This window comes from Bos mutus, chromosome X (assembly GCF_027580195.1).
Source record: "Bos mutus isolate GX-2022 chromosome X, NWIPB_WYAK_1.1, whole genome shotgun sequence".
Classification (NCBI taxonomy): domain Eukaryota; kingdom Metazoa; phylum Chordata; class Mammalia; order Artiodactyla; family Bovidae; genus Bos; species Bos mutus.
This window is the reverse complement of record NC_091646.1, coordinates 120,938,704-120,963,451: the sequence shown is the minus strand read 5'-3', so window position 1 is coordinate 120,963,451 and position 24,748 is coordinate 120,938,704. Positions and strand designations below refer to the sequence as shown.

Here is a 24,748-nt window from a genome sequence, read left to right as displayed (position 1 = left end):
GAAAAAAAACTTTAAAACTTATATAAAATGAAATAGCTTGTTTTTATAGGTTCATTCTTTTACAAACTTAGACTGTGTTGCATATTATCTGAGCGTCTTACCAAGACACTTTTAAAGATGTAGATATTCAATAGTATCATCATTAATAATAACAGAAGAACTGGATGCGTGGTGCCATTTAGTATACTAATCAAATTCTTTTAGGTAATAAATAACAGAATACTATTTTTCAGACATCTGTTTTCTCACTATTATATTTTAAAAATTATGTTATATATACACACACAAAATAATTCATGTCATATATACGTTGTGAGGCATAAAAATAAATACTCTTAAATTGGCCATTTAATAGCTATAACATTACCAATATTGTCTTAGTTATAATTGTGCTCTTTCTTCTCATTACCCTGCCTCTTCTAAAGGTGTTTATTATTTCATTTTTTTTCCTTTAAAGTAATTTCATACATTTTCTAAACATTTCATTTAGTTAAGCTTGACTTTGAGCTTTGTACACATAGTATCACTTTGCATATTACTTTTTTATTTGATAGTGTATTCTGAACTAATTCATGTTTTGTTTAGTCACTGTAGTTCTTTCACTTTCAATACATAGATTACTTAATTATATGTATATACTTCAGTGTTTATTCATTCTCCTGACCATGAATATTTGAAATATATACTTACATTTAACTATGTATGTAGGAGGATAATTGCTGGATTATACAGTATACACATGCTCATCTTTAGAAATGTACCACATCCTTTTCTCAAAGTTTTATTGCTTATTTATGTAATATACTTTCATTGCCTTCCTATTTTCTGAATTACTACATTTTGTCATACTGTCTTATTATACAGTTCACTTTCCAAGAGGCTTTTAAAATATTCTCCCAAAGAAGATAGAACATTTAGCATTATTGCTCTATTATATATAAGGAAATAGAAAGATGGATTACACGATTCTTAACCCTTTTAGGTGGTCAGGTTTTCAGAAGAGAATCCTTGATGTGCTTCCATTTGTAATCTACTGTGGTGATTCCTTTTAAAGAATCAAGCCAAATGTAATACTAATCCATTTAAGAAAAGATTTGCTGTAGGAGACTTGGTAAAGGCAACTTTTCTGCTTTTTGCACCTGAGTGTCTCCAGTGCCAGGCAAATAAATGTTGAAAAAAGGAAAGGATTCATTTTCTCTTTAAAATTTCACCTAAAAAGGGGTTACAGGATTTTAAATGTAATCAATGTAACTAGTTCTGAGGCTGATGAAAACCTGAGAGAGAACTAAACAAAATACTGATTTCTTTTTTCAAAGTTGATAAAATCCAGGTATATCATGATTATTACAGATATAGTCCTTAATATTTTAAGGCTGTGGTGAACAGTATGGAGATTACTTAAAAATCTAAGAATAATACTACCATATGACCCCACAGCCCTACCACTGGGCATATACCCTGAGAAAACCATAATTCAAAAAGATACACGTACCCCAGTGTTCATAGCAGCACTATTTACAATGACCAGGACATGGAAGCAACCTATATGTCCATTGACAGATATATATATATATATATATATATATATACACACACACACACACACACACTGGAATATTACTCAGCCATATAAAGGAATGGATTTGAGTCAGTTGTAGTGAGGTGCATGAACCTGTTAAACAGAGTGAAGTAAGTCAGAAAGAGAAAAGCAAATATAGTATATTAATGCATATATGTGGAATCTAGAGAAATGGTACTGATGAACCTATTTATATGGCAGGAATAGAGATGCAGACATAGAGAACAGGCTTGTGGACACAATGGGGGAAGGAAAGGGTGGGACTAATTGAGAAAGTAGCATTGAAACATATATATTACCATGTGTAAAATAGATAGCTAGTGGGAAGTTGCTATATAACACAGGGAGCTTAGCTGGTGTTCTGTGACAACCTACGGAATGGGATGGGAGTGGGGGTGAGAGGAAGGTTTAAGAGGGAGGTATGCTTATGGCTGGCCTGCGGAGGTATGCATATGTATGTTTATGGCTGATTCACATCATTGTATGGCAGAAACCAACATAACATTGTAAAGCAATTATCCAATTAAAAATAAATTAAAGAATAGTTTGAGGCTGCTTCTGTTTCTTCTCCTTTTAATGCTTGTAACTCCGGGGAGATGAGTTGGGTGGGGGCAGGAGGGGGACAGTGTTAATGGTACTTGTCTCCTTGTGAAACTGGTAATAAGCTGGTGAATTAAGAATTATAGTGGTTCTTCCCATTTAAAGTATCTGCATGAATGCTTTCCTGTCCCGTCTTCCTACCTGCTTTTTAAAATTGAAATGTATTCTACCCTTGGCTCTTCAGTTCACCTTTATAACCCCTCCCTCAAGCCACGTCATCTGGATAAATCCTATATCTTATGACATTTAAAAATTATTAGCAAGAAAAAAGGGCTGTATAAAGTATAATAGGCAGGCAATGGTATTATTTCTATTTTGAGGTTGGCAAAATGCTTTTAGAACTTATCAGATTTATCCCCCACAATAATCAGGTGAAATAGGTAGACTAAATGTCATTATCTCAATTTTGTAAATGGATAAATGGAATTTTAGAGAGGGACAGTGACATGGTCAGTTAGTGACATGACCAGGACTCAGATCCAGCTGCTTTGACATGGTTTGTAATACTTCCTGCTCATTGTTTCTCAAGTTTGGCTTCACCTTGGAATGGAGTAAAGAGCTTTTTATTTAAAAACATAGATATTGGGTCCCATCCAAGACCTATTAAATTAGACTCTCTTGGTAGGGTTGTAATCAGTTTTTTTAAATGATGCCTCAGTTGATTCTAACATAGAGCCAAAGTTGATAACCACTGTGATGTAGTCACACTGCTTTAATGAGATGAACGTGAGGTAGTAAGAAAATGTATGTGATCAAGAACAGTGCTTCCCAATGGTTGGTCCAAGGACTATGATTTACCCAGGGAAGCTTGTTAAAAATGTAGATTTCTTGGACTTCACTACAGTATGAATGGTTGAGAGCAATGGATCAGGAGGTCCAACTATTTATAGGTTATATCAGCCCAGAGCCCACACTTTTATAAAACAGGCTGAAGTTTCGAATATACAACTGTTGCTATCAGTTCATAGTCTATTTGGGTCATAAATGTATTTCCAAAAGGGTTAGACTTGTTCTTCGAAACACCAAATATATATGTTATTAACAAAAATGGTCCTTGTGTATTCATAATAGCAAGAGAACCCATTCTAGAAACTAATGTGGTATCAACAGACAGAGGTAGAACTAGACTTACTAAAACAAGAAGGAATAGTAATATTTTAGCATTTTTATAAACCATATTATGCCTTATTTGGATTATATAGTTGAATCATTACACAAAATCTGTGACATAGATTTCATACCTACCTTAGATGAAAGCAAGAAATCAAAGAAAATATAGAACTGCTTTTTAAAGCCACTGGTTTTCTGAGATATTTTGCCCAACTGCTGATGTAGTTTTTAATAACCATGGCCTCTTGGGTTGGCTCAGAATAACCACTGATGTGAGATAGGTAATTCATAAGATATTAGACTCTGACACAAGTAAAATAACGGATTGAAATTGTAATCAACAGGGGCAGGTTGAAGAACTGGTCAGAATTAAGTAATTAGGACAAGTGAGCATAAATCAAACTGAGTAAAAATGAGGTAAAAATTCTCTAAAGTACAAGATGGGAAAAGACTAGATTTGCATGAAGGTAGTAGAATGTAATCTGAGGTTAATTGTGAATTACATTCTGTGAGGAGTGACATGGCACCTCATATTTCCTGAAATGAAGAAGTACAACCTGTAAAATTGATGAAATAGTTATTGTATTAAACTCTGTGCTGGTTAGATCTTCATTTGAGTGAGTGTTCTGTTTTTTCCCCTTTTTATTTGATGGAGGATTTTATCAGTCAAGATAAAGTTGATTATGCTGTGGTAACAACCTGAAAATGTTAGTGGCTTTTAATAATGCTCATGTCCAGTGCTCATGTTCCATGTCCATCCTGGGTTGCTTTAGCTCTTCTCCACATCCTCTTCATTTCACAGCTCAGACTAGCTTCTTCTTGAATACTGCTTGCACAGGGAAAAGAGAGCCTGGTGAACTATGAACTGGTACTTAAAGTTTCTGCATGGAAATAAGACATAGCACTTCAACTCACATTTTGTTGAACAAAGTAAATCATAGGTCCATGGCCAACATTGGTGGCTCCAGGAAATTTACTTTTCCCTTAAGAAAAGAAAGTATATATTTAGAAATCATAACACAAATCTGCTACAATATTGAACCTATAAACAATTTCATTATAGCATTTACTAGAATTTTAAGGACAACAATGTTTATTTGAATATAAGGAAAGGGGCAATAAAATTAGGTGCTAAAATTTCAAATATCAAGAAAACAGCTTGGTAAAGGTTGAATTTGAAGAATTTCTTCTTTTCCCTCAATGCTGTATTTATATGCGTGTGTGTGTTTCTTGGTATTTGAAGTATAGTCTACTGGAATATAGGGTGGGAAGTTTGGTGGGAAGGGGAGACTTTGGTGAGAGGGGGAGACTTTGAAATTTTTCAAAGCATAAAATTCTACCTGATAATCTCTCAGTGTTATGACTAGGAAATGCCAAATGGATACTGATTCCATGTAATATCTATTTTGAGGGTGTACAATGTTCAGCCTAGATATAAGCTAGTATTATTACTTTAACAATTTAGTATTTGTTATGATTTGAATATCATCATCATTGATCTAAAAATATTTGTTGAATGCTCGGGTAGATGTTACTTTTTCAAATGTTGGACATAGTTACTAAAAGAAACGGTTCCATTTTGTCTATGAAAGTGCAATCTAAGCAGATGAATAGGGCAAAGATGCATGAGCTTAAGGAATTTTTTAAACTAATACTTGGAATATGTTTTCATATATCTTATATCTTCCATTTATTTTCTGGCAGTCAGATGTATGGTCTTGAATTAAAGAATTAATGTTTAATTGATATCTTTATTTCCAATGGGGTGTGGTATTAATCTTTGCTTGAACTCTTCAGTTGGATTTATCACAAGGGAAAAATTCTCTCCCAATTTTAGACACTATAGATTTTCTTTCCATTCTCCAGGCAAGAATACCAGAGTGGGTTACCATGCCCTCCTCCAGGGGGTTTTCCCAACCCAGAGATTAAACCCAGGTCTTGCATGGCATCTGGTCCCATCACTTCATGAGAAATAGATGGGGAAACAGTGGAAACAGTGTCAGACTTTATTTTTTGGAGCTCCAAAATCACTGCAGATGGTGATTGCAACCATGAAATTAAAAGACGCTTACTCCTTGGAAAGAAAGTTATGACCAACCTAGATAGCATATTAAAAAGCAGAGATTACTTTGCCAACAAAGGTCTGTCTTAGTCAAGGCTGTGGTTTTTCCAGTGGTCATGTATGGATGTGAGAGTTGGACTGTGAAGAAAGGTGAGCAGCAAAGAATTGATGCTTTTGAACTGTGGTGTTGGAGAAGACTCTTGAGAGTCCCTTGGACTGCAAGGAGATCCAACCAGTCTATGCTAAAGGAGATCAGTCCTGGGTGTTCATTGGAAGGACTGATGCTGAGGCTGAAACTCCTAATACTTTGGCTACCTCATGTGAAGAGTTGACTCATTGGAAAAGACTGTGATGCCGAGAGGGATTGGGGGCAGGGGGAGAAGGGGACAACAAAGGATGAGATGGCTGGATGGCATCACCAACTCGATGCACATGAATTTGGGTAAACTCCGGGAGTTGGTAATGGACTGGGAGGCCTGGCATGCTGTAATTCATGGGTTGCGAAGAGTCGGACACCACTGAGCGACTGAACTGAACTTGCTCATTGCAGACAGATTCTTTACCGTCTGAGCCACCAGGAAAGCCCAAGAAGACTGGAGTGGGTAGCTTATCCCTTCTCCAGCAGATCTTCCCTACCCAGGAATTGAACCAGGGTCTACCTGCACTACAAGCAGATTCTTTACCAGCTGAGCTACCACAAAGCCCTTGTGATATATTAGATGGTCATTATAGTAAGTAACTTGAACATGTGGAAGCTAGAGAGACTTATTATTACAAAGAAATTTTAGCTTCATTGAATAAATATAAAATTCTTGATATCTTTTACATAATGCTAATCTTTGTGCTGAGAAAGCCCCAATTATTTTTGTTGAAAATATCTGCTGAGATCATGCAAATTGAAATCTAATACCAAATTCATATTTAAAATGATTTTAAAACTGTGAAACTCAGTCTTTTTGTACAAAATAGGAGTGTGAGGAAACTAAATATACTGTGCTAGTTTGTTTAGCAGTTAGTTTTGTTTTTAACATATGGCTTTAAAGTTTCGTTTTTATAACTAACCTATAAACCCAATGTTAAATACTTACTATGGAATATGAAAATAGAGACTCAATGGAATAAAATAATCATAAGTGATGAATTCACATTTATAGCATATACAGGGCCTCTGGAGATATTACAGAGATAGTGCAGTTGAATATAGGGTTCCTTTTTTGAAAATATTGACAGTCTAATGGGAAAGACCAACAATTAGATCACTGATAGAAACATAAAATGCATACAGTTAGAGTTATCTGGCCATTCAAGACCATTTTGGATTTGTTGGATTTACCTCAGTGCTTTTTGGATTTGTTGGAGAGCCACTTAGATGCTGGAAAAAAAACTCACTTCTGCTTCTACCTCCAAGTCTGTATAGCTAAAAAAATTAGTTTCCACATTCATCCAACTGCTGGAGCATTAGTATTTCGTTGTCAAGTAAAAGATGAGTGATTAGAGTCAAGTGTGCTTTCGTTTTAGATGAGCTCCTGTGGGAGAGCTGGAACAGAACTTTGGAGAGGAATATGATCCAGGGTGCAAAAGAATGTAATTATGTTCACCGACAGAAAGACTAAGATGGTCTCTAAGGTCATGCCCACCCACATTCTCCTCCTATTCTTGGTTTATTGCATTTTTTGTTATAATTCATAACCGTATTTAACCTAATGAAAACCTTAGCCAATTTTTTAAGTGGGTCATTTTAAAATTTCTGTTTTTTTTTTAATTTTTTTAATTTTTTTCTTTTTGTTTTTATTTTTTAACTTTACAATATTGTATTGGTTTTGCCATATATCAAAATGAATCTGCCACAGGTATACATGTGTTCCCCATCCTGAACCCTTCTCCCTCCTCCCTCCCCATACCATCCCTCTGGGTCATCCCAATGCACCAGCCCCAAGCATCCAGTATCGTGCATCGAACCTGGACTGGCGACTCGTTTCATATATGATATTATACATGTTTCAATGCCATGAACATTCTTCTCATTTCTGAAATAACATCAGGAAAACTAACAAGTTTGTGATCATTGAGTCAGTCACAATGGTGAAGGGACTGCCAAGGAAGTAATTGTTGGGCTATTATACTTCTGCCTTATTTGCCAAGGACATTTATCTGAAATGAAAATTAAACTATGGCATGTTGATAACATATTCAGGAAGGATGTTAATGCCTGTCCATTCACCGTGGACATTCTTCTTTTCACTTGAAGTACTCAGTCAGTTTCAGTCTCTGATGAACCTTAATTTAGTTTGAACTTTTATCTTTCATCCATTGCAAATCATTTATCATTGGCACTGCTTTCTCAGTGCCCACAAAACTATGTGATGGGTTCTTGGAATTCATTTTTCATGCTCTTCTGTATTTTATCTTACAGAGAGAACTGGTGTTATTGTACTGTGTGGCTACTGTAGATGTCATAGTAGACTGGACTCTGCCCTTTGCTGAAGGGGAAAAAAAATGAAGGATCTGGTTAATGACTGGGAAATACCTTCATGGTTTCTTCCTAGATATTGCTTTTTCTGTTTTTTGTTTCTTGGTAAATGGCTTTTCCAGGCTTCCCTGGTGGCTCAGCAGTAAAGAGTTCACCTGCTTCACCTGCCGATGCAGGAGATGCAGGTTTGATCCTTGGGTCAGAAAGATCCCCTTTAGAAGGAAATGACAACGCACTCCAATGTTCTTGTCTGGGAAATCCCATGGATAGAGGAGCCTGACTGGCCACAGTCCATGGGATCGCAAAGAGTCTGGCACATCTTAGCAACTAAACAACAAATGGCTATTCCAGCTGTTGGATGGACTAAGTATATTTCTCTAGACTTGTGCTGTTGTCTAATATGGTAACCACTAGCTGCATGTGGCAGGTGTTTTTTTTGGCCACATTGTATGGCTTGCAGGATCTTAGTTCCACTACCAGGGACTGAACCCAGGCCAAAGCAGTGAAAGCATGGAAACCTAACCACTGGACAACCTGGGTATTCCCTGAATGTGGCAATTGAAATGTAAATTAGTTAAAATTAAAGAAAATTACAAATTCAGTTCCTCATTTGCACTTAAGGCATTTAAAGTGCTTAATAGCCACACATGTCTAATGACTTGAATTAGACAGCACAGATATGTTTTACTGTAACTCTGTTATCACTATAACTTTTATTAGATGTCTCTGTAACACTTTCTCCAGTTACTCCTGACCACATAACTAACTTCCTCCATCTCTTTTTTTAAATTAATTTATTTTTTATTGAAGGATAATTGCTTTACAGAATTTTGTTGTTTTCTGTCAAAACTCAACATGAGTTACCCAAAAAATACGGAACGCTTCAAATATTTGCATGTCATCTTTGCTCAGGGGCCATGCTAATCTTCTCTGTATTGTTCCAATTTTAGTATATGTGCTGCCGAAGCAAGCATCATCTGACTCCTAAACAGTCTCTGACCTTGTCCATAGCTGTCTTCTCACTACACATATTCTTTGTTGATGAATTCATTGTTGTTTCATTTTTCTTGTACCTTTAATTCTCTCTTTAATGTAAATATTTCCCAGCTTGGATTCTATTCTTGATCCAATTCAGCTTTTTTCTTAGCTACTTGCTGAGCAGCTTTGTATAGGACTGGCCAAAAAGTTTGTTTGGGTTTCTGTAAGTTGTTTTTCTATAAGATGTTACATAACATCTTACAGAAAAACCCAAATGAACTTTTGGCCAGCCCAATATATGGCCTTTCAGCCACTTCTAATTTTACATGCCCAAAGTAGAATTATTTTATTTTCTCTAAATTCTCTCCTCCTATCATCTCTACAGTGTTAATCATCCAACTGCTTAGAGTTGAACCCCAGGGTAATGTTTAACTTTCCCCTCCCCATTATTCTCTGTATCTATCAATTAATTACCGAGTTAGCTCATTGCTGGCTACGTGTATCTCATCTACCTTTTTTCATCTCCCCTTCCACCATCATCACCTCAGTTCAAGCCCTGATTACATATCATATTTTCTATTGAAAAAGTATTCCAGCTGACCTCCTTGCCTCCAGTTTTGCTCCCTTCCAAATCCATGACTACTTCTTCATCGTTTTCATGAAACATTTGATCACAGTCTTCCCATACTCAAACATTTGTGAGCACTTCCTTTAGCAGAGTAAATTGCATATTTCATCTTCCCCAGAGATGAAATGTCTACTGGTATATTTTGGAAGATAACACAACTTTGAAGAGATTCTTCCCTCTGAGACATGGCACCAAAGTTATTCTTGTAACTAAAGGAAAGGAACAAGAGAAAAAGAACTATGAGAAAAGAGAGATGTCTGTTTGAGTTGTTAAGCTAGACCAAAGAATTTGAACTATAGTCTCATCCCACCACCCCCGTATTTTGTTAAAATACACACACACTCATGCTTACCATTCACTTTGCTGTTTAATACCAACCATGGCACTAAGCGTAAGCTATCCTGATTTCAGCCTCTTCCAAAAGAAAGTCACAATAAATTGTCAAGTGACTGAATTAAGTCTTTGCTACCCCAATGGAAAGTGAAAGTCGCTCATTGTGTCTGACTCTTTGTGACCCCATGGACTGTATAGTCCATGAAATTCTCCAGGCCAGAATACTGGTATGGGTAGCCTTTCCCTTCACTAGGGAATCTTCCCAACCCAGGGATCGAACCCAGGTCTCCCACATTGCGGGCAGTTTTTTTTTACCAGTTGAGCCACCAGGGTAGCCCAAGAATACTGGAGTGGGTAGCCTGTCCCTTCTTCAGCAGATCTTCCTGACCCAGAAATCAAACCAGGGTCTCCTGCATTGCAGGCAGTTCTTTACCAACTGAGGTACCAGGGAAGAGGGAGCTTCAAAATAGATTGCTTTACAAAAATAAAGCTTTTATTCCCTTTAAAACAACAAAATTCCCCCAGCCTATCATTGGTAACTGTCTACAATATGACTCTTTATTTTTTAGACTTTCTTTCTCATTGCACTCACCTCATGTATCTTAGGCTCTAGCCAAATTGATTTCCTTATCCTGATTGTGTGCCTTTGTTCAGTGTGTTCATATAATTTGGCATGATCTTTCCCCCTGAACCCCCAATTTCCAGACTTAAAAGCTATTTAAGCTCAGTTAAAATACCATCTCCTTCAGAAGATCATTCCAGAGTTAAGAAGTCAGAACTTATCTCCTTTTTTATAGGATCACCTATTAGCATTTATCTTGTTTACCTTGTATTATTATTTGAATAGTTTCACCTATTTCTTTACTAAATAATGAAATAATGATGGCCAAGGATCAAGTTTAATTTATCTTTGATCACCCAATAGTGCCTTACAGTGAATTGCATTTAGAAGATGCCAAAAAAAAAAAAAAAATTCTGGTGAATGGTATTGTGACTTGGGGCGCTTCCCTCATGGCTCAGTAGTAAAGAATCCAACTCCCAATGCAGGAGGCATGGGTCAGGAAGATCCCCTGGAGGAAGAAACGTACTCTTGCCTGGGAAATCCCATGGAGAGAGGAACCTGGCAGGCTACAGTCCATGGAGTAGCAAGAGTCAGACACGACTTAGCGACTAAGCAACAACATTGTGACTTGAGTGAATGAATGAATGAGTAAGAGTATAATACTAACTCATTACATGAATTAATCAGTGAAGCAACATAGTGTAGAAATTTTGATATCTTGATAATAGAATATGTGAGGTATTTGTATGTAAGTACCCTTATCAAAGGTTTGCATGGCTGGCTTATTTAAATATTAGTTGAAAGTAAAGCAATTAATGACCTATGTACTGTTCTTGTGACTATCTATAATACACAGTTGATGAGATGTATTATCTGTACTGAATATTCTAATCCCCAGATGACAAAGTATTTAGCATTTATGGTAAAATACAGGATAGAAATTTTTTATGTATTCTGCTCAGTTTAGCAATTGGATCATGGTTTCACTAAAAGATTAACTGATTATGATTCTCTAGGGTGATCTTACTCTCCTAAGGAAAAAGTGATCAAAACTGAAGAAACACTCCTCATTTTATAAATATTGTCTTATTAAGAATTTGATACATTTAAATGTGCATCACATCATTTGAAAAAGTGTTATACATAAAAAGGATAAAGAAATTCAAGTGTTATTTTACATGTACAGTAAAAGACAGCATGAGCTACTAAAGAGAATTCCTGGGAGTGTATAGTGGCACAGCTCTAAATCCAATTTTAAAAATCTAAATTTAATCCTAACCTAAAAATAACTAGAACGTCAGAGGTGTACCTTTCCATAGTGTGCATAAGTTCAGAAAATGGAGATTTCTTCATATCCAGTGCAATTTTATTTTTAAAACTTGGGGTATAATCTTTTAGGAAAGGATTTGGCCTTAAGTGTTAATAAAACTCCCACTTCAGAAGCAAATATTTTAAAATCACATTTGATGGAAATAAAATGACTTACGGATGAGATGAATCCCCCCGAAGTACCTGCTGTATGTATGCTATGTGTGTGTGCTCAGTTGTGTCCTACTCTTTGCGACCCCATGGACTGTAGCCCACCAGGCTCCTCTGTCCATGGGATTCTCCAGGCAAGAATACTGGAGTGGGTTTCCATTTCCTCCTCCAGGGGATCTTCCCCACCCAGGTATTGATTCCATGTCTTTTGCGTCTCCTACATCGGCAGGCCAGTTCTTTACCATAGCACCACTTGGGATGCCTCATAGCACAACACAGTGGTTTTGTTGAATTTTATTAAGAACTATATTAATATTTTAATTTTTAATTAATTGACCTTTTATATGTTGATTTGTGTGATTTTGTGGCATTTATAGTCCTAAAGTTATTAAAATATAAAACTTCTTGAAGACTGTAGAATTTTACATATTGTAACTTATTTAGGTGAATGCCTATCTTCTTAAACTGTACTTCTCTAAGCCATGTTTTATTCATCTTTATATCCTTAAAACAGATGATTAATATTTGCTGAATCAAGAGCTATACAGATAAATAGCTGTATACATCTATCAAATATTATCCAATTAGTTTAATATATTCAATAGTATTAAACTTACTAAATATATTTGGCTATATTTAGTATATTTAAATTTTAGCTTCAAATATATTAATATATTTAATATTTAGTAATATTTACTATTTCTGTCCATTATAGTTATCCTCTTAGATACTCAAATTGCTCCATCTCTACCCAGGGAGAATTCTCTTCATATTGACTTCTGAATCCTACTGACACAATCCTTGTAATCTTTAATAGCTTCTTTCTATTTTGTGTCACAATATAATTCATGCTCCTCTTGACAATTCCTATCCCAGTTTGGTATTAGCCATTTTCCAAGAAAGCCTGTGAAATGGTGTTTGAATACCACCAATTGTGGAGGGTTCATTTACTACTAAATTGGTCATTGTTTCTATGCTTTTTCAGTGGACAGAGCTAAGAGAAACATATATACATACATAATACATCAAGAGACTCTAAGGTTTTTACTGTTCTTCTTATGTATGTGTCTGCTTTCTCCCATGCTAAAATTACTTACCAGTGTCACCAAGAGTGATAAAATGTTCAGTTCAGTCACTCAGTTGTGTCTGACTCCTTGCGACCCCGTGAACTACAGCACACCAGGCCTCCCTGTCCATCACCAACTCCGGGAGCCTACCCAAACTCATGTCCATTGAGTCAGTGATGCCATCCAACCATCTCATCCACTGTTGTCCCCTTCTCCTCCTGCCCTCAATCTTTCCCAGCATAAGGGTCTTTACAAATGAGTTAGCTCTTTGCATCAGAGGGCTAAAGAATTGGAGTTTCAGCTTCAACATCAGTCCTTCCAATGAATACCCAGGACTGATCTCCTTTAGGATGGACTGGTTGAATCTCCTTGGAGTCCAAGGGACTCTCAAGAGTCTTCTCCAACACCACAGTTCATAAACATCAATTCTTCGACACTCAGCTTTCTTTATAGTCCAACTCTCACATCCATATGTGACTACTGGAAAAACCATAGTCTTGACTGGACTGCCCTTTGTTGGCAAAGTAATGTCTCTGATTTTAATATGTTGTCTAGGTTAGTCATAGCTTTTCTTCCAAGGAGTAAGCGTCTTTTAATTTCATGGCTGCAGCCACCATGTGCAGTGATTTTGGAGCCCCCCAAAATAAAGTCAGCCATTGTTTCCACTGTTTACCCATCTATTTGGCATGAAGTGCAATTCATGGGGTCGCAAAGAGTCGGACACGACTGAGCGATTGAACTGAACTGAACTGAACTGATGGGACCAGATGCCATGATCTTAGTTTTCTGTTTGTTGAGCTTTAAGCCAACTTTTTCACTCTCCTCTTTCACTTTCATCAAGAGGCTCTTTAGTTCTTCTTCACTTTCTGCCATAAGGGTGGTGTTATCTGCGTATCTGAGGTTATTGATGTTTCTCCTGGCAATCTTAACTCCAGCTTGTGCTTCTTTCAGCTCAGCGTTTCTCATGATGTACTCTGCATATAAGTTGAATAAGCAGGGTGACAATATACAGCCTTGATGTACTCCTTTTCCTATTTGGAACCAGTCTGTTTTTCCATGTCCAGTTCTAACTGTTGCTTCCTGACTTGCATACAGGTTTCTCAAAAGCCAGGTCAGGTGATCTGGTATTCCCATGTCTTTCAGAATTTTCCACAGTTTGTTGTGATCCACACAGTCAAAGGCTTTGGCATAGTCAACAAAGCAGAAATAGGTGTTTTTCTGGAACTCTCTTGCTTTTTCAGTGATCCAGCGGATGTTGGCAATTTGATCTCTGGTTCCTCTGCCTTTTCTAAAACCAGCTTGAATATCTGGAATTTCACAGTTCATGAATTTTGAGCATTACTTTACTGGCATGTGAGATGAGTGCAATTGTGCAGTAGTTTGAGCATTCTTTGTCATTTCCTTTGGGATTGGAATGAAAACTAACCTTTTCCAGTCCTGTGGCCACTGCTGAGTTTTCCAAATTTGCTGACATACTGAATGCAGCACTTTCACAGCATCATCTTTCAGGATTTGAAATAGCTCAACTGGAATTCCATCACCTCCACTAGCTTTGTTCATAGTGATGCTTCCTAAGGCCCACTTGACTACTGTCATGTAATTGTTCACTTGCTTCATCCTGTAAGGATTCACACATAGCAGTTTCAATAAAACAGTAACAAACTAACAACACTACTACCAACAATGTGGTTACTGAAAATAGTATAAGTGAAAATAGTAAAAATCGTTCAGTCGTGTCTGACTCTTTGTGACCCCATGTTACTTACTGACCACATATTACTGTCCAAGCCTGAAAATAGTATAAGATTTTCTTTAACAATTCTTTTTTTATATCATACTAGGGATGTACAATGGAGAAGGCAATGGCACCCCACTCCAGTACTCTTGCCTGGAAAATCCCATGGATGGAGGAGCCTGGTAGGCTTCAGTCCATGGGGTTGCTAAGAGTTGGACACGACTGAGCAACTTCACTTTCACTTTTCACTTTTATGCATTGGAGAAGGAAATGGCAGCCCCCTCCAGTATTCTTGCCTGGAGAATCCCAGGGATGGGGGAGCCTGGTGGGCTGCCGTCTGTGGGGTTGCACAGAGTCGGACAGGACTGAAGCGACTTAGCAGCAGCAGCAGCAGCAGGGATGTACAAATAAACTATATTATAAAGAACCTTGAAATAGTTATTCTCCGTGTGATTATTCTCTCACAACAGAATATACATTTAGATCATATTTACTTTTTTCCTTGATAAGCATCCTTTTGAATTGTGAACATTTAATCCATATCATTTGATTCTAGGAAGGTAGGTAATTAATGAAACTTGCATCCATTACAGCTGAAGCTAGCTGTAGAGGCAGCATGGGGAAACTGGGCAACTTCCAGCTTTTCCCAAGTTATCTCTCTCTTCCCAGTGTAATTATGTTTGATGTTAATTCTGTAAAATTGGACTCTTCCAAATTCAGATGTAAGTACACATGCACTTTCCCAATATAAATGTTTTATCTACACCTTGCCTCCTCTGTACACATAATTCATTCATACTTAATAAAGAATTGACTTTATATGATTATATAGACATAGACGTGATTGTTTGTAACAGACTCCTCCTTTGGCACAGGAGCCCTGCCGAATGGCAAAACCCAGTCCTTAAGTATTTCTATTAGTTTGTGAAATGAATTAGACCAAATTTAATGTTAAAAAAATTAGCCCCCAAAAGAATATGTGCTTCTTCTGGCAAGGTATTATGGTGAAATGGTGTTACCAAAAGCTATGTTGAACAAGATTCCTTTTTGTCAAAATTAAATTCAGGGGGAAAAGTGAAATGGATTCTCATTCCTTGAAATATGCAATACTTTGGGATATATATATTTTTTCAAAATTATCTAGCCAAATAATAATCAGTTAACTTTATATTTTGAGGTAAAAGTAATTAGTTTAAAGTTCTTAAATCATGCAGAGCACAATAATTCATAGTTAAAATGTACTTATCATTTACTATATGTCAGATAGTGCTGACATATAGGAAATTTATTTCGTTTCCTCATTTGATTCTCACACATTGCTATTGGTTTACTGCTATTATCATGCCCATTTTATAAATTCCTTGAGTAAACTGTACCATAGAAACACAGAGTTTCTAAGCAAAGATCACTTTGCTATATTACTGTTTATTATAAGTCTAGCAATTGCAGATAAAAAGACAATGGAGAATTGTTTTAAATAATTTTTTGTAATTTCAGAGACAAATTTAGGGAAGAACTATAAAGTTAATATTCATTGGTAGCATACACCAATTTTAATTGCATAATGCAAATATGTTTAATATATTATAATGTATTTTTGAGATTCTTTATATGACTATTGAAATTAATGTTAGTATTTTTCTTAATGTTCCAATATATAATAAATAAGTGTTTGAAATGTTGGACATATTTCAGCAAAATACATTTATTACATGTATAAGTTTGGACAGGAAATGATTATAGTAATTTTCCATTAGTTGCTTTTACATCTATTTAATGTATATTGTCCTTTATTATGTGTGTTTAAAATTAGTAAAATTAGAAAACACAGTTAAACAAAAATGAAAATATCCCTATCCCTGACCATGAGAGCAAATCAGTGTGAATGTTTTAGTATACAGTATTCCAGGAGTTTTCAAGACTTTTTCGAATTGTAGTACAGTTCCTAAGAAAGTATTTTAAAAGGAATGTTTAATTTTTTAAATTAATATATGTGTTTCTTTTTTCAGGATTGTACTGTCTATGAAACAGAGAATAAAATTCTTCATGTGGTAAGTATACTTGGATTTATTTTCATCTTCGTTGCAAAGTATGTATTCCTTTGCTTAACTAGTTATTAAGTAAAAAGCTACAGCCTGTGAAAAAGTGAGCCCTGTATATTTTATAGGGAAAGTACAAAAGAATCAAAAGATAATAAATTGTATTAGTTATAATCATTCTTTTTTAACTTAATAGAAAAATATGATACAGAATTTTAAGACTATAGTATGTAACAAGGTTAAAATGCCATAAAATAAAGAATCTAGAGAAAAGGAAATTTGAAATAAGAATTTTTCATTCTTGATCTGTGACAAAAGGAGATCAGAGGAAAATATTTGGTTTTGTAATAGAGATGATCCACCTCTGTTGTCATTTGGATGAAATACTTCATAAAATGATCAAACTGCCTTTACTCTGATTCTGTATTCACCAACCTTCTAAATTTTAATTTGGCCATATTTATTGTATCAGCTAATGACTTTGCATGTGTTTTATCTTATTACTAAAAATATTGAGTATGAGTACATTATACTTGGTAAAAAGGCATCTTAATGAAGTTTGCTGTTTTTCTTTGTAAATCCATTTCTTGGTTGATGCTCATCTGCCCTAATAACTTCACCTCTATTAGAAATGAGTGACAACATAAATAACATTGAAGAAGTTTAGAAATGAATGTAGTATAATATTTACTTTGATTATTTTCCATTTCAGCTAGTGAGAATTTAAAGATTTTGTCTGATAATGATTGGGGCTTCCCAGGTAGTAGTAGTAGTGTTAGTTGCTCAGTCGTGTCCGACTTTTTGCAGCCCCATTGACTGTAGCCTGCCAGGCTCTTCTGTCCATGGAATTCTCCAGATAAGGATACTAGAGTGGATAGCCATTCCCTTCTCCAGGGAATCTTCCCCACCCAGGGATCCAACCCAGGTGGCACAGTGGTAAAGAATCCATCTGCCAATGCAGGAGACACAAGAGACGCGGGTTCGATCCCTGGTTCAGGAAGATTTCCTGAAGTAGGAAATGGCAACCCACTTCAGTATTCTTACCTAGAAAGTCCCATGGCCACAGCTGAGTGACTGAGAATGTATGCTGATAATGTTTGAGACGGAGATTGGCATTAACCAATCAATTCACCTCAGAAAGCACTTGTATTTTCATGTTACTATTCTACCTCCTGTCTTGGCCTTTTTATGCAAGAATGGCCCAGCCTTCACTAGAAGGTTGGATACTTGTATATTGCTTTTCTCACAATAAGAATTATTTTTTTAAGAAAATAACAAAATGTGTAGTGTACTACTTGGTATATGATGCGGAAATACTTTATTTTTATCTTTTTTTTTTTTTGACACAAAGTTAACTTTACAATGGAATACTTTCTTAAAAACTAAAATTTCAGAGAAGTCTCTTTCTGGGTTTCCTGTAATATAGAAAGACATCAAACATTTCTCACTCTTCTGGAGACTGGGCAATCCAGGATCAGGGTACCAGCAGATTTAGTATCTAGTGAGGATCTGTTTCCTGATTCATAGAGGATCCTCACATAGTGGTAGAGGCAAGGGAATTCTCTGGAGTTTCTTTTGTAAGGACTCTAGTCCCATTCAAGAGGGGCCAAACCAATGATCTAATTACCTCTCAAAGCCTCCACGTCCAGATACCATCATATTGGGGATTAGGTTTCAGTACGTGAATTTGGGAGGAATACATACTTTAAGTCTGTAACAGATGGTGAGGAATAAAAAAGTATATGAGTTCTAACTACTATTTTTAAATCAAAATTTTTAATGATAAATCAAAAAATAATACAAATATCATTGAACTTACGTTTTAAAGAGACAAGCTCTGTTCTTTCTGAATTAAACCACAAAGACTACCATTACTTTCCAGTGGCAGTTATCCTCAGAAAACAAGGATTTCCTGTAAAACTAATGAAATACAAATTTTCATCTGTAGATTCGTAAACATGAACACACAAATTTATATAGTAACACACTAAAAATATCCAAATGGTACTTAGAATCTGATGTAATAAGAATGGATATACCTTGCCTCTAGGCATGTAAGTTCATAAAACCTTTTTTAGTTAATTTTAAGACTCAAAAACATTAATACTAACATTTATGTAGTGTTTAAAATATGCCTCAGGCACTATTTTAAATGCTCTGTATAAACTAACTCCTTTAATCCTCATAGCAACCTTATGAGATGGTTATTATTAGTGTCATCTCTATTTTACAGTTGAGGAAACTGAAGCACTAAGAGGTTAGACAGCTTTCCCCAAGTGACATAGTTGGAATGGATTTAAGACAGAATTTTAACTCAGGCATTCTGGCCCCAGAGTCTGTATTCCTATACGGAGTCTAGTCTAAAAATAAATTCTAAAACACAATAGCATTTTCTATGGAAAGTAGCAGCGTTATACGTAATAATGAAAAATGGGCAATAGTAGGTTAATGCTTCAGTACACTATGGTGCATTCAAAGGATGAAATATTTATTCATACTATTTGAAGTTGTATTTGTGAATATATGATTTATGAATAAATTTTCCTTAAATTTTATGAATATATCAAAAATATCTTTTGACAATATTCATGGAAAGATTCTAAATGATAATGTTAACTAAAATCCAGACTAAAAGCATTATACACACAGAATAGATTACCATTAAAAATTGAAATAAAAAAATTCTTTATTTGAAATAGAAAATATTCTTTATTAATATTTGCTTATTTATTTGATAAAATAATAGCTGATTTTTGTTTGTTTTTTCTTTCAAATGTCATCCCAAGTTTCTTCAGTTAGTGTTACTTTTATAATTAAGTAAATATTTATTATGTTTATAATCCAGATGGCCTTTAATGGATAATTTTATTCTCTATGTTGTGAGATTGTCAAAAGTGATTTGGACAACCCTTCGCCTAGATTTCCTATTCACCTTTTTATCCTTAAAATTGGAGAGAGTTGTTTCTATTTAAAATGATAAAGTAATAGACTCTGAAGACCAAAAAGCTGGGTAGAAAAGAACATTGGTTGGTTTCAGTGGTAGACAGAGCTATCTTGGAGATGGGACAGCTTGGATTTCCTTGGAATTTTGCCATTAAATATAGTGATATAGATAGCAGAGTGCAACCATAAAGGACAAAAGGAAATGCAGGTATTGGTGTACTATATATCTGAGTGATTGTCACCTGATGATAAAGAGTAATTTATTTCACTCTCTTGATTTGATCTTTACCTCTCAGTGAGGCTTAGTCCCTAGGCACACATTCCCTGGTATGTTGGAGCCCATCTGTTTTTCTCTGCACAAATCCTTGTTTCATACAGTAAATCAGTTGCAGGGAATCTGGAAATCTCTTCAGTTGTGTGCCCTACTTTCTCCTCACTCCCACCTTTCACTACAATCTATAAAACTGGAGAGTATTCCTGAGAAGCCATTTCAGCCACTGTGCTTTAGCAGACCTATTTTGCTTGTCACAGCTCTGCTGCTCTCCTTGGTGAGCTGGGAATACATGTCAGCTTTGATAAACTCATGAAAATCCCAGGCCAGGCATTGATTGTTAAAGTCACATTGTTTAAATCAGATTGTACTGAGCTCAAATACACCTTTTACATTAACCAGAAGTGTGGTCTTACATATTGCACTTGCTTTGCACTAGCATTTTATTGCACCCATCTTTTTTATAAAGATGGGAGGAATAAATAAAGTAAATGCCTATTTATCATTTTAATGTTAACACTGTCTCTTCATTGTATAGTACTTTACAGTTTACAGGGCATTGTTATGAATGCTGTCTCTTCTCTCTCCTCTCTTTTCTCTCCAAGCTAAATTTTTTTTTTCATTTCTTATTTAAGTTTGATCATGAATTAGGCTTATTTTGGCCTGTTAACTATTTGTTTTATTTCACAAATATTTCATGTATATTTTATTCCTTCCTTTAAATTTATGCATTGTTTACCCCTAAACTCCATTTGAAGTGATATTACTGTCCCTTCTCTGCTATCTAGACTAGAAATGGCTAAAACTGAATAGAACCAAAAGTTAGGTTAAGAGGAGAGCCTGGAAGAGAAAATTAAAAGCTCATTTTAGACTTTGCCCTACCATCTATAGCATGTCATTTATCTAAGCATGGTTTCCTCCTAATCTCCCCAAACCTTGCAGATGTCAGTACTAGTGCAGCAGCATGCTCCATAATAAAATAAAAGTCATCGTATTAATATTTTATTTTTAGAGATTTCTTCAAAACAGTGACAGTCTAATGACTTTATAAAAATAGTTTTATATTGGGTCCCTGATGCTGTAAAATGGCAGCTTTCCCAATTATAGATTCTTCTCTTAAATCTGTGATCCTGAGCCATTGCAAACTGAATGTTTTTGTATGGTTGACATTGTGGTTGTAACTGGAGCATTTAAACATACAATTTATGGTCAATCTCATTAAAACATGAATTCTAATACTGGTTTTGTAGATAGAAAGCATTAAGATCCTTCTTTATTTTGAAAGTTAATGTGACCCTTCCATTTTGGCCCACTTCACTATCTTTGTGGTCACCCTAAAAAAGCACATTAACTCTATTACTGAAATAGGCATTGATTTCTTGAGTGTTGTATTAGATTATCTTCAGCTTTTGGCACTTTGGTGCTTTATAAATTATTTTAACTATAAAATTAAATTCTCCACAGCTGATGTCCCATGTAGGAATGAAGAAATCTAGTTAGAATATGATGGAGTTAGAAGATGTTGTTAGTCTTTTATGGGGGAAAAAAATGTGTATATACTAATGGGAATGTGACCACACATAAAAAATTAAAATTATTTGTATTCAGTGTCTTTTTAGTTTGTCTTTATGATTTGGATACACAGTATGTAAGTTGGTATATTTATGGATGTTTTTGCTAATGTCACATTTGCTGAATGCATTATGCATTGTAAAATCCTTTCATATTCAGATTGACTCTGAATGTACATTCCTCTTTATCAAAGAGTATTTGTTTCAGTTGTTAAGTCAAGTGAGGCCAAATAATGTAGTAGAAAGAGCAGCAATTTGAGAGTTAAAAAGATTTTATGTCCTGACCCCATCCTGGCACTTACTAGCTATGAACAAACTAAATTAGCCTTTCAGATTAAGTTGGGGTAGTGGAGTGTGTTTGATTTCAAAGATCTAAATGCCATAAATCTTTGGTGACTCACAAACTCAGTAAAAAACAATATGGCCACATAAAGAGATGATTGAAGGACTGTCTTAATCTAAGATCATTCTTTATGTGATCAAAGACACTATGTTTTTTAAAAAAACTATAGTTATTGTCACTGTAAATGTAAAGATTTTTTCAAAAAGATAATTGAATCCATCTGGAGACAGAAATTACACAGTAGCTTAAACAAGGGAAATTTAATCTAAATAATTATTAAACTGTGGTGGAAGAATACCGCTAAAGCATGCCCTAGGACTAAGACAGAGTACCCAAGGAAGGACAGCTTCTAAATGGACACCGTTCCTCCACGCTGAGGGTCAGAGCTCGTTAGAACAATCACGTTGCAGCTTCACTGCGTTGCCTAACTAGAGCTGGTCCAGACAAGCAGGAAACAACCTTCCAGGACACAGGCAAGCGACGCTGGTAGGAGTCCTCACAGAGGGAGTGGGAAGCTGCTGCTGTGCGTGTGACGCTGACAGGGCTACAGCATGGTGGTCAGTGAGCCCACAGTGAGGCTATGAGGTCACTGAGGGACTACATAGTCTGGGCATCATGGATGTCCCCTCACACTTCTGCTAATGGACCTTGTACCAGAAGCAAATAAAACAAAACACTGCACAAAGGAAAGAAGAAAAGCCTCCCTCTCCTTTCCCTATCCCTCCAGCACCCTCTACTGATACAAACTTAACATTGTCCTTACTGTAGAGCACAAAGGTCCTGCCTATTCCTAGAGAAAACACTGAAGGGTGAATTGGAGCTGAGAGCCCGTGAACTAATAACTGGTACAATGTGATTAACTCTTTTCTCCATAAAATCACATATGGCAACTTTGAACTTCTCTACTAAAAGTAAAGACATTGCTCCCAGGTCTCTGCTATTTGTTCCCCATTTGTCCATAAACTGTATATATAGTACCTGTATTTTCCAGAAGCTCATCCAAACATAATGAACTGTTTCACTCTTGCTTTTTGACTCTGAAATAAAATGAAATCATCTTCCTAATAACCTACATCTTGCTTGAACCACTGGTATTTCCAGACTCTTGTTGATCTTTAGCCTGGAAAGTAGTGTGCATTCTAATGAGTACCCCTCTCATCTGCCTGGGAACTCCCTATAAGCCTATTGGCTCTACTTCCTGCCTCTGAGAGAGGAGGTAAATAGGATAGAGATTTTCCCAGATTCAGTTCTGGTTTCCATCTGACTGTTTCCCTATCAGAAAACAAAAGAGCAATGGAGGTTCATGTCCCAGCTTTAATTCAGACCAGGATGCCTCAAGAAAGTAGTTGTACTGATGCTGAAGCTGCTATACTTTGGCCACCTGATGCAAAGGGCCAACTCATTAGAAAAGCCCCTAATGCTGGAAAGATTGAGGGCAGGATGAGAAGTGGGAAACAGAGGATGAGATGATTGGATGGCATCATCGATTCAATGAATATGACTTTGAGCAAACTCCAGGAGACAGTGGAGGACAAGGAAGCCTCTCATGCTGCAATTCATGAGGTTGCAAAGAATCAGACAGACGACTTAATGACTGAATAACAACAGGATGTCTCATGAAAGTAGTTGGAAATAAGTTGGAAGTATCATGGATCCACTTCTTGTTCATCAAAGTAGGTGTACGTTTGGGACTGATGTTTTCTCACTGTTTGGTACTGACCTCATCATTCTTCGATGATTATTATTTTAAAGTGTTATTCCTTCTCTGTCATCAGGAACACAAGGACAGCATGGTTAATGTCAGTGATACTAAGAACAAGCCAAATACATCACCAGAAACACTGTCTCAGTTTGAGAAATCCTTAAGCGTAGCAGTGACATTTAAATCATGTAACAGATACTCAGTGCTTTTTGAATGAATGAATGGCTTAATAAAGCAGTGGTGGTGGTGATTTCTTTACATTTTGCCAATAGTTTGTTGTGCTTTTCCCCCACCATCAGAGTTTGAAACCTAAAGGGATTGGAGAGTTTTCTAGGTCTTTTTGGAACAAAGTTCATATGATCTTTATTATTTATTTGCAAATACAGTTGCTTTCTGAAGCTCTTTGAGACTCTTAATCTTTGTTATATACAAATATAATTTTATATTGGTTTAAAATTGAAATTTTATTCTATTGTATTCGTTTTTAAAGTTTAAAAAAGATTTCTCGTGCAGTTCTTTTTACTCATATGAGTAAGAAATTCTTCCAATGTTGGGGAATGTGTATGTAATTAATACTTTTAATATCAATTTTAATTGTTCTCTCCTGTTTTAATTTTTATTCTATATTAGAGTATAGTTGATTTATGGGCTTCCCTTGTGGCTCAACTGGTAAAGAATCCACCTGCAGTGCGGGATACCTAGAGAATTCCATCAACAGTATAGTCCATCGGGTCGCAAAGAATCGGACATGACTGAGCAACTTTCACTTCACTTCATAGTTGATTTACAGTGTATTAATTTCAGGTGTATAGCAAAGTGATTCAGTTATACATATATCTATTCTTTTTCAGATTCTTTTTCTATTTAGGTTATTATAAAATATTGAGTAGAGTTCCCTGTGCTGTAGAGTAGGTTGGTGTGTGCTAAGTCACTTTGGTCATATCCAACTCTTTGCGACCCTATGAACTTTGTGACCTACCAGGCTCCTCTGTCCATGGGATTCTCCAAGCAAGAGTACTGGAGTGGTTTACCATTCCCTCCTCCAAGGGATCTTCCTGACCCAGGGATCAAAGCTGCATCTTTTAAGTCTCCTGCATTGACAGGCAGGATCTTGACCACTAATGCCATCTGGGAAGCCCAGAGTAGGTTTAGGGAGCCATTGTAAGTGCACAGTTGTTAACTCAGCATAGATCTGGCAAGTACTATAAACACTGTATTTCTGAATGAAGCTTATATAATTTAGAGTTTTCACTATTTAATATTGGACTAAATTTGT

The 24,748-nt window shown here is 35.9% G+C and overlaps 1 protein-coding gene and 1 non-coding gene across 6 annotated transcripts in view; one reads left to right on the top strand and one right to left on the bottom strand.

Moving 5' to 3' along the window:
- CNKSR2 (connector enhancer of kinase suppressor of Ras 2) overlaps positions 1-24,748 on the top strand; it is a 284,773-nt gene that overhangs the window by 97,637 nt on the left and 162,388 nt on the right. For all 5 annotated transcript variants that reach the window (XM_005897733.3, XM_070365342.1, XM_005897734.3 and 2 more), the window contains exon 5: positions 16,613-16,654. In XM_005897733.3, coding sequence (XP_005897795.1) covers positions 16,613-16,654 — 42 coding nt within the window. The remainder of the gene's footprint in view (positions 1-16,612; positions 16,655-24,748) is intronic.
- LOC138986599 (U6 spliceosomal RNA) lies at positions 8,689-8,795 on the bottom strand. The gene has a single exon (XR_011463403.1). It is a non-coding gene; the product is annotated as a U6 spliceosomal RNA (small nuclear RNA).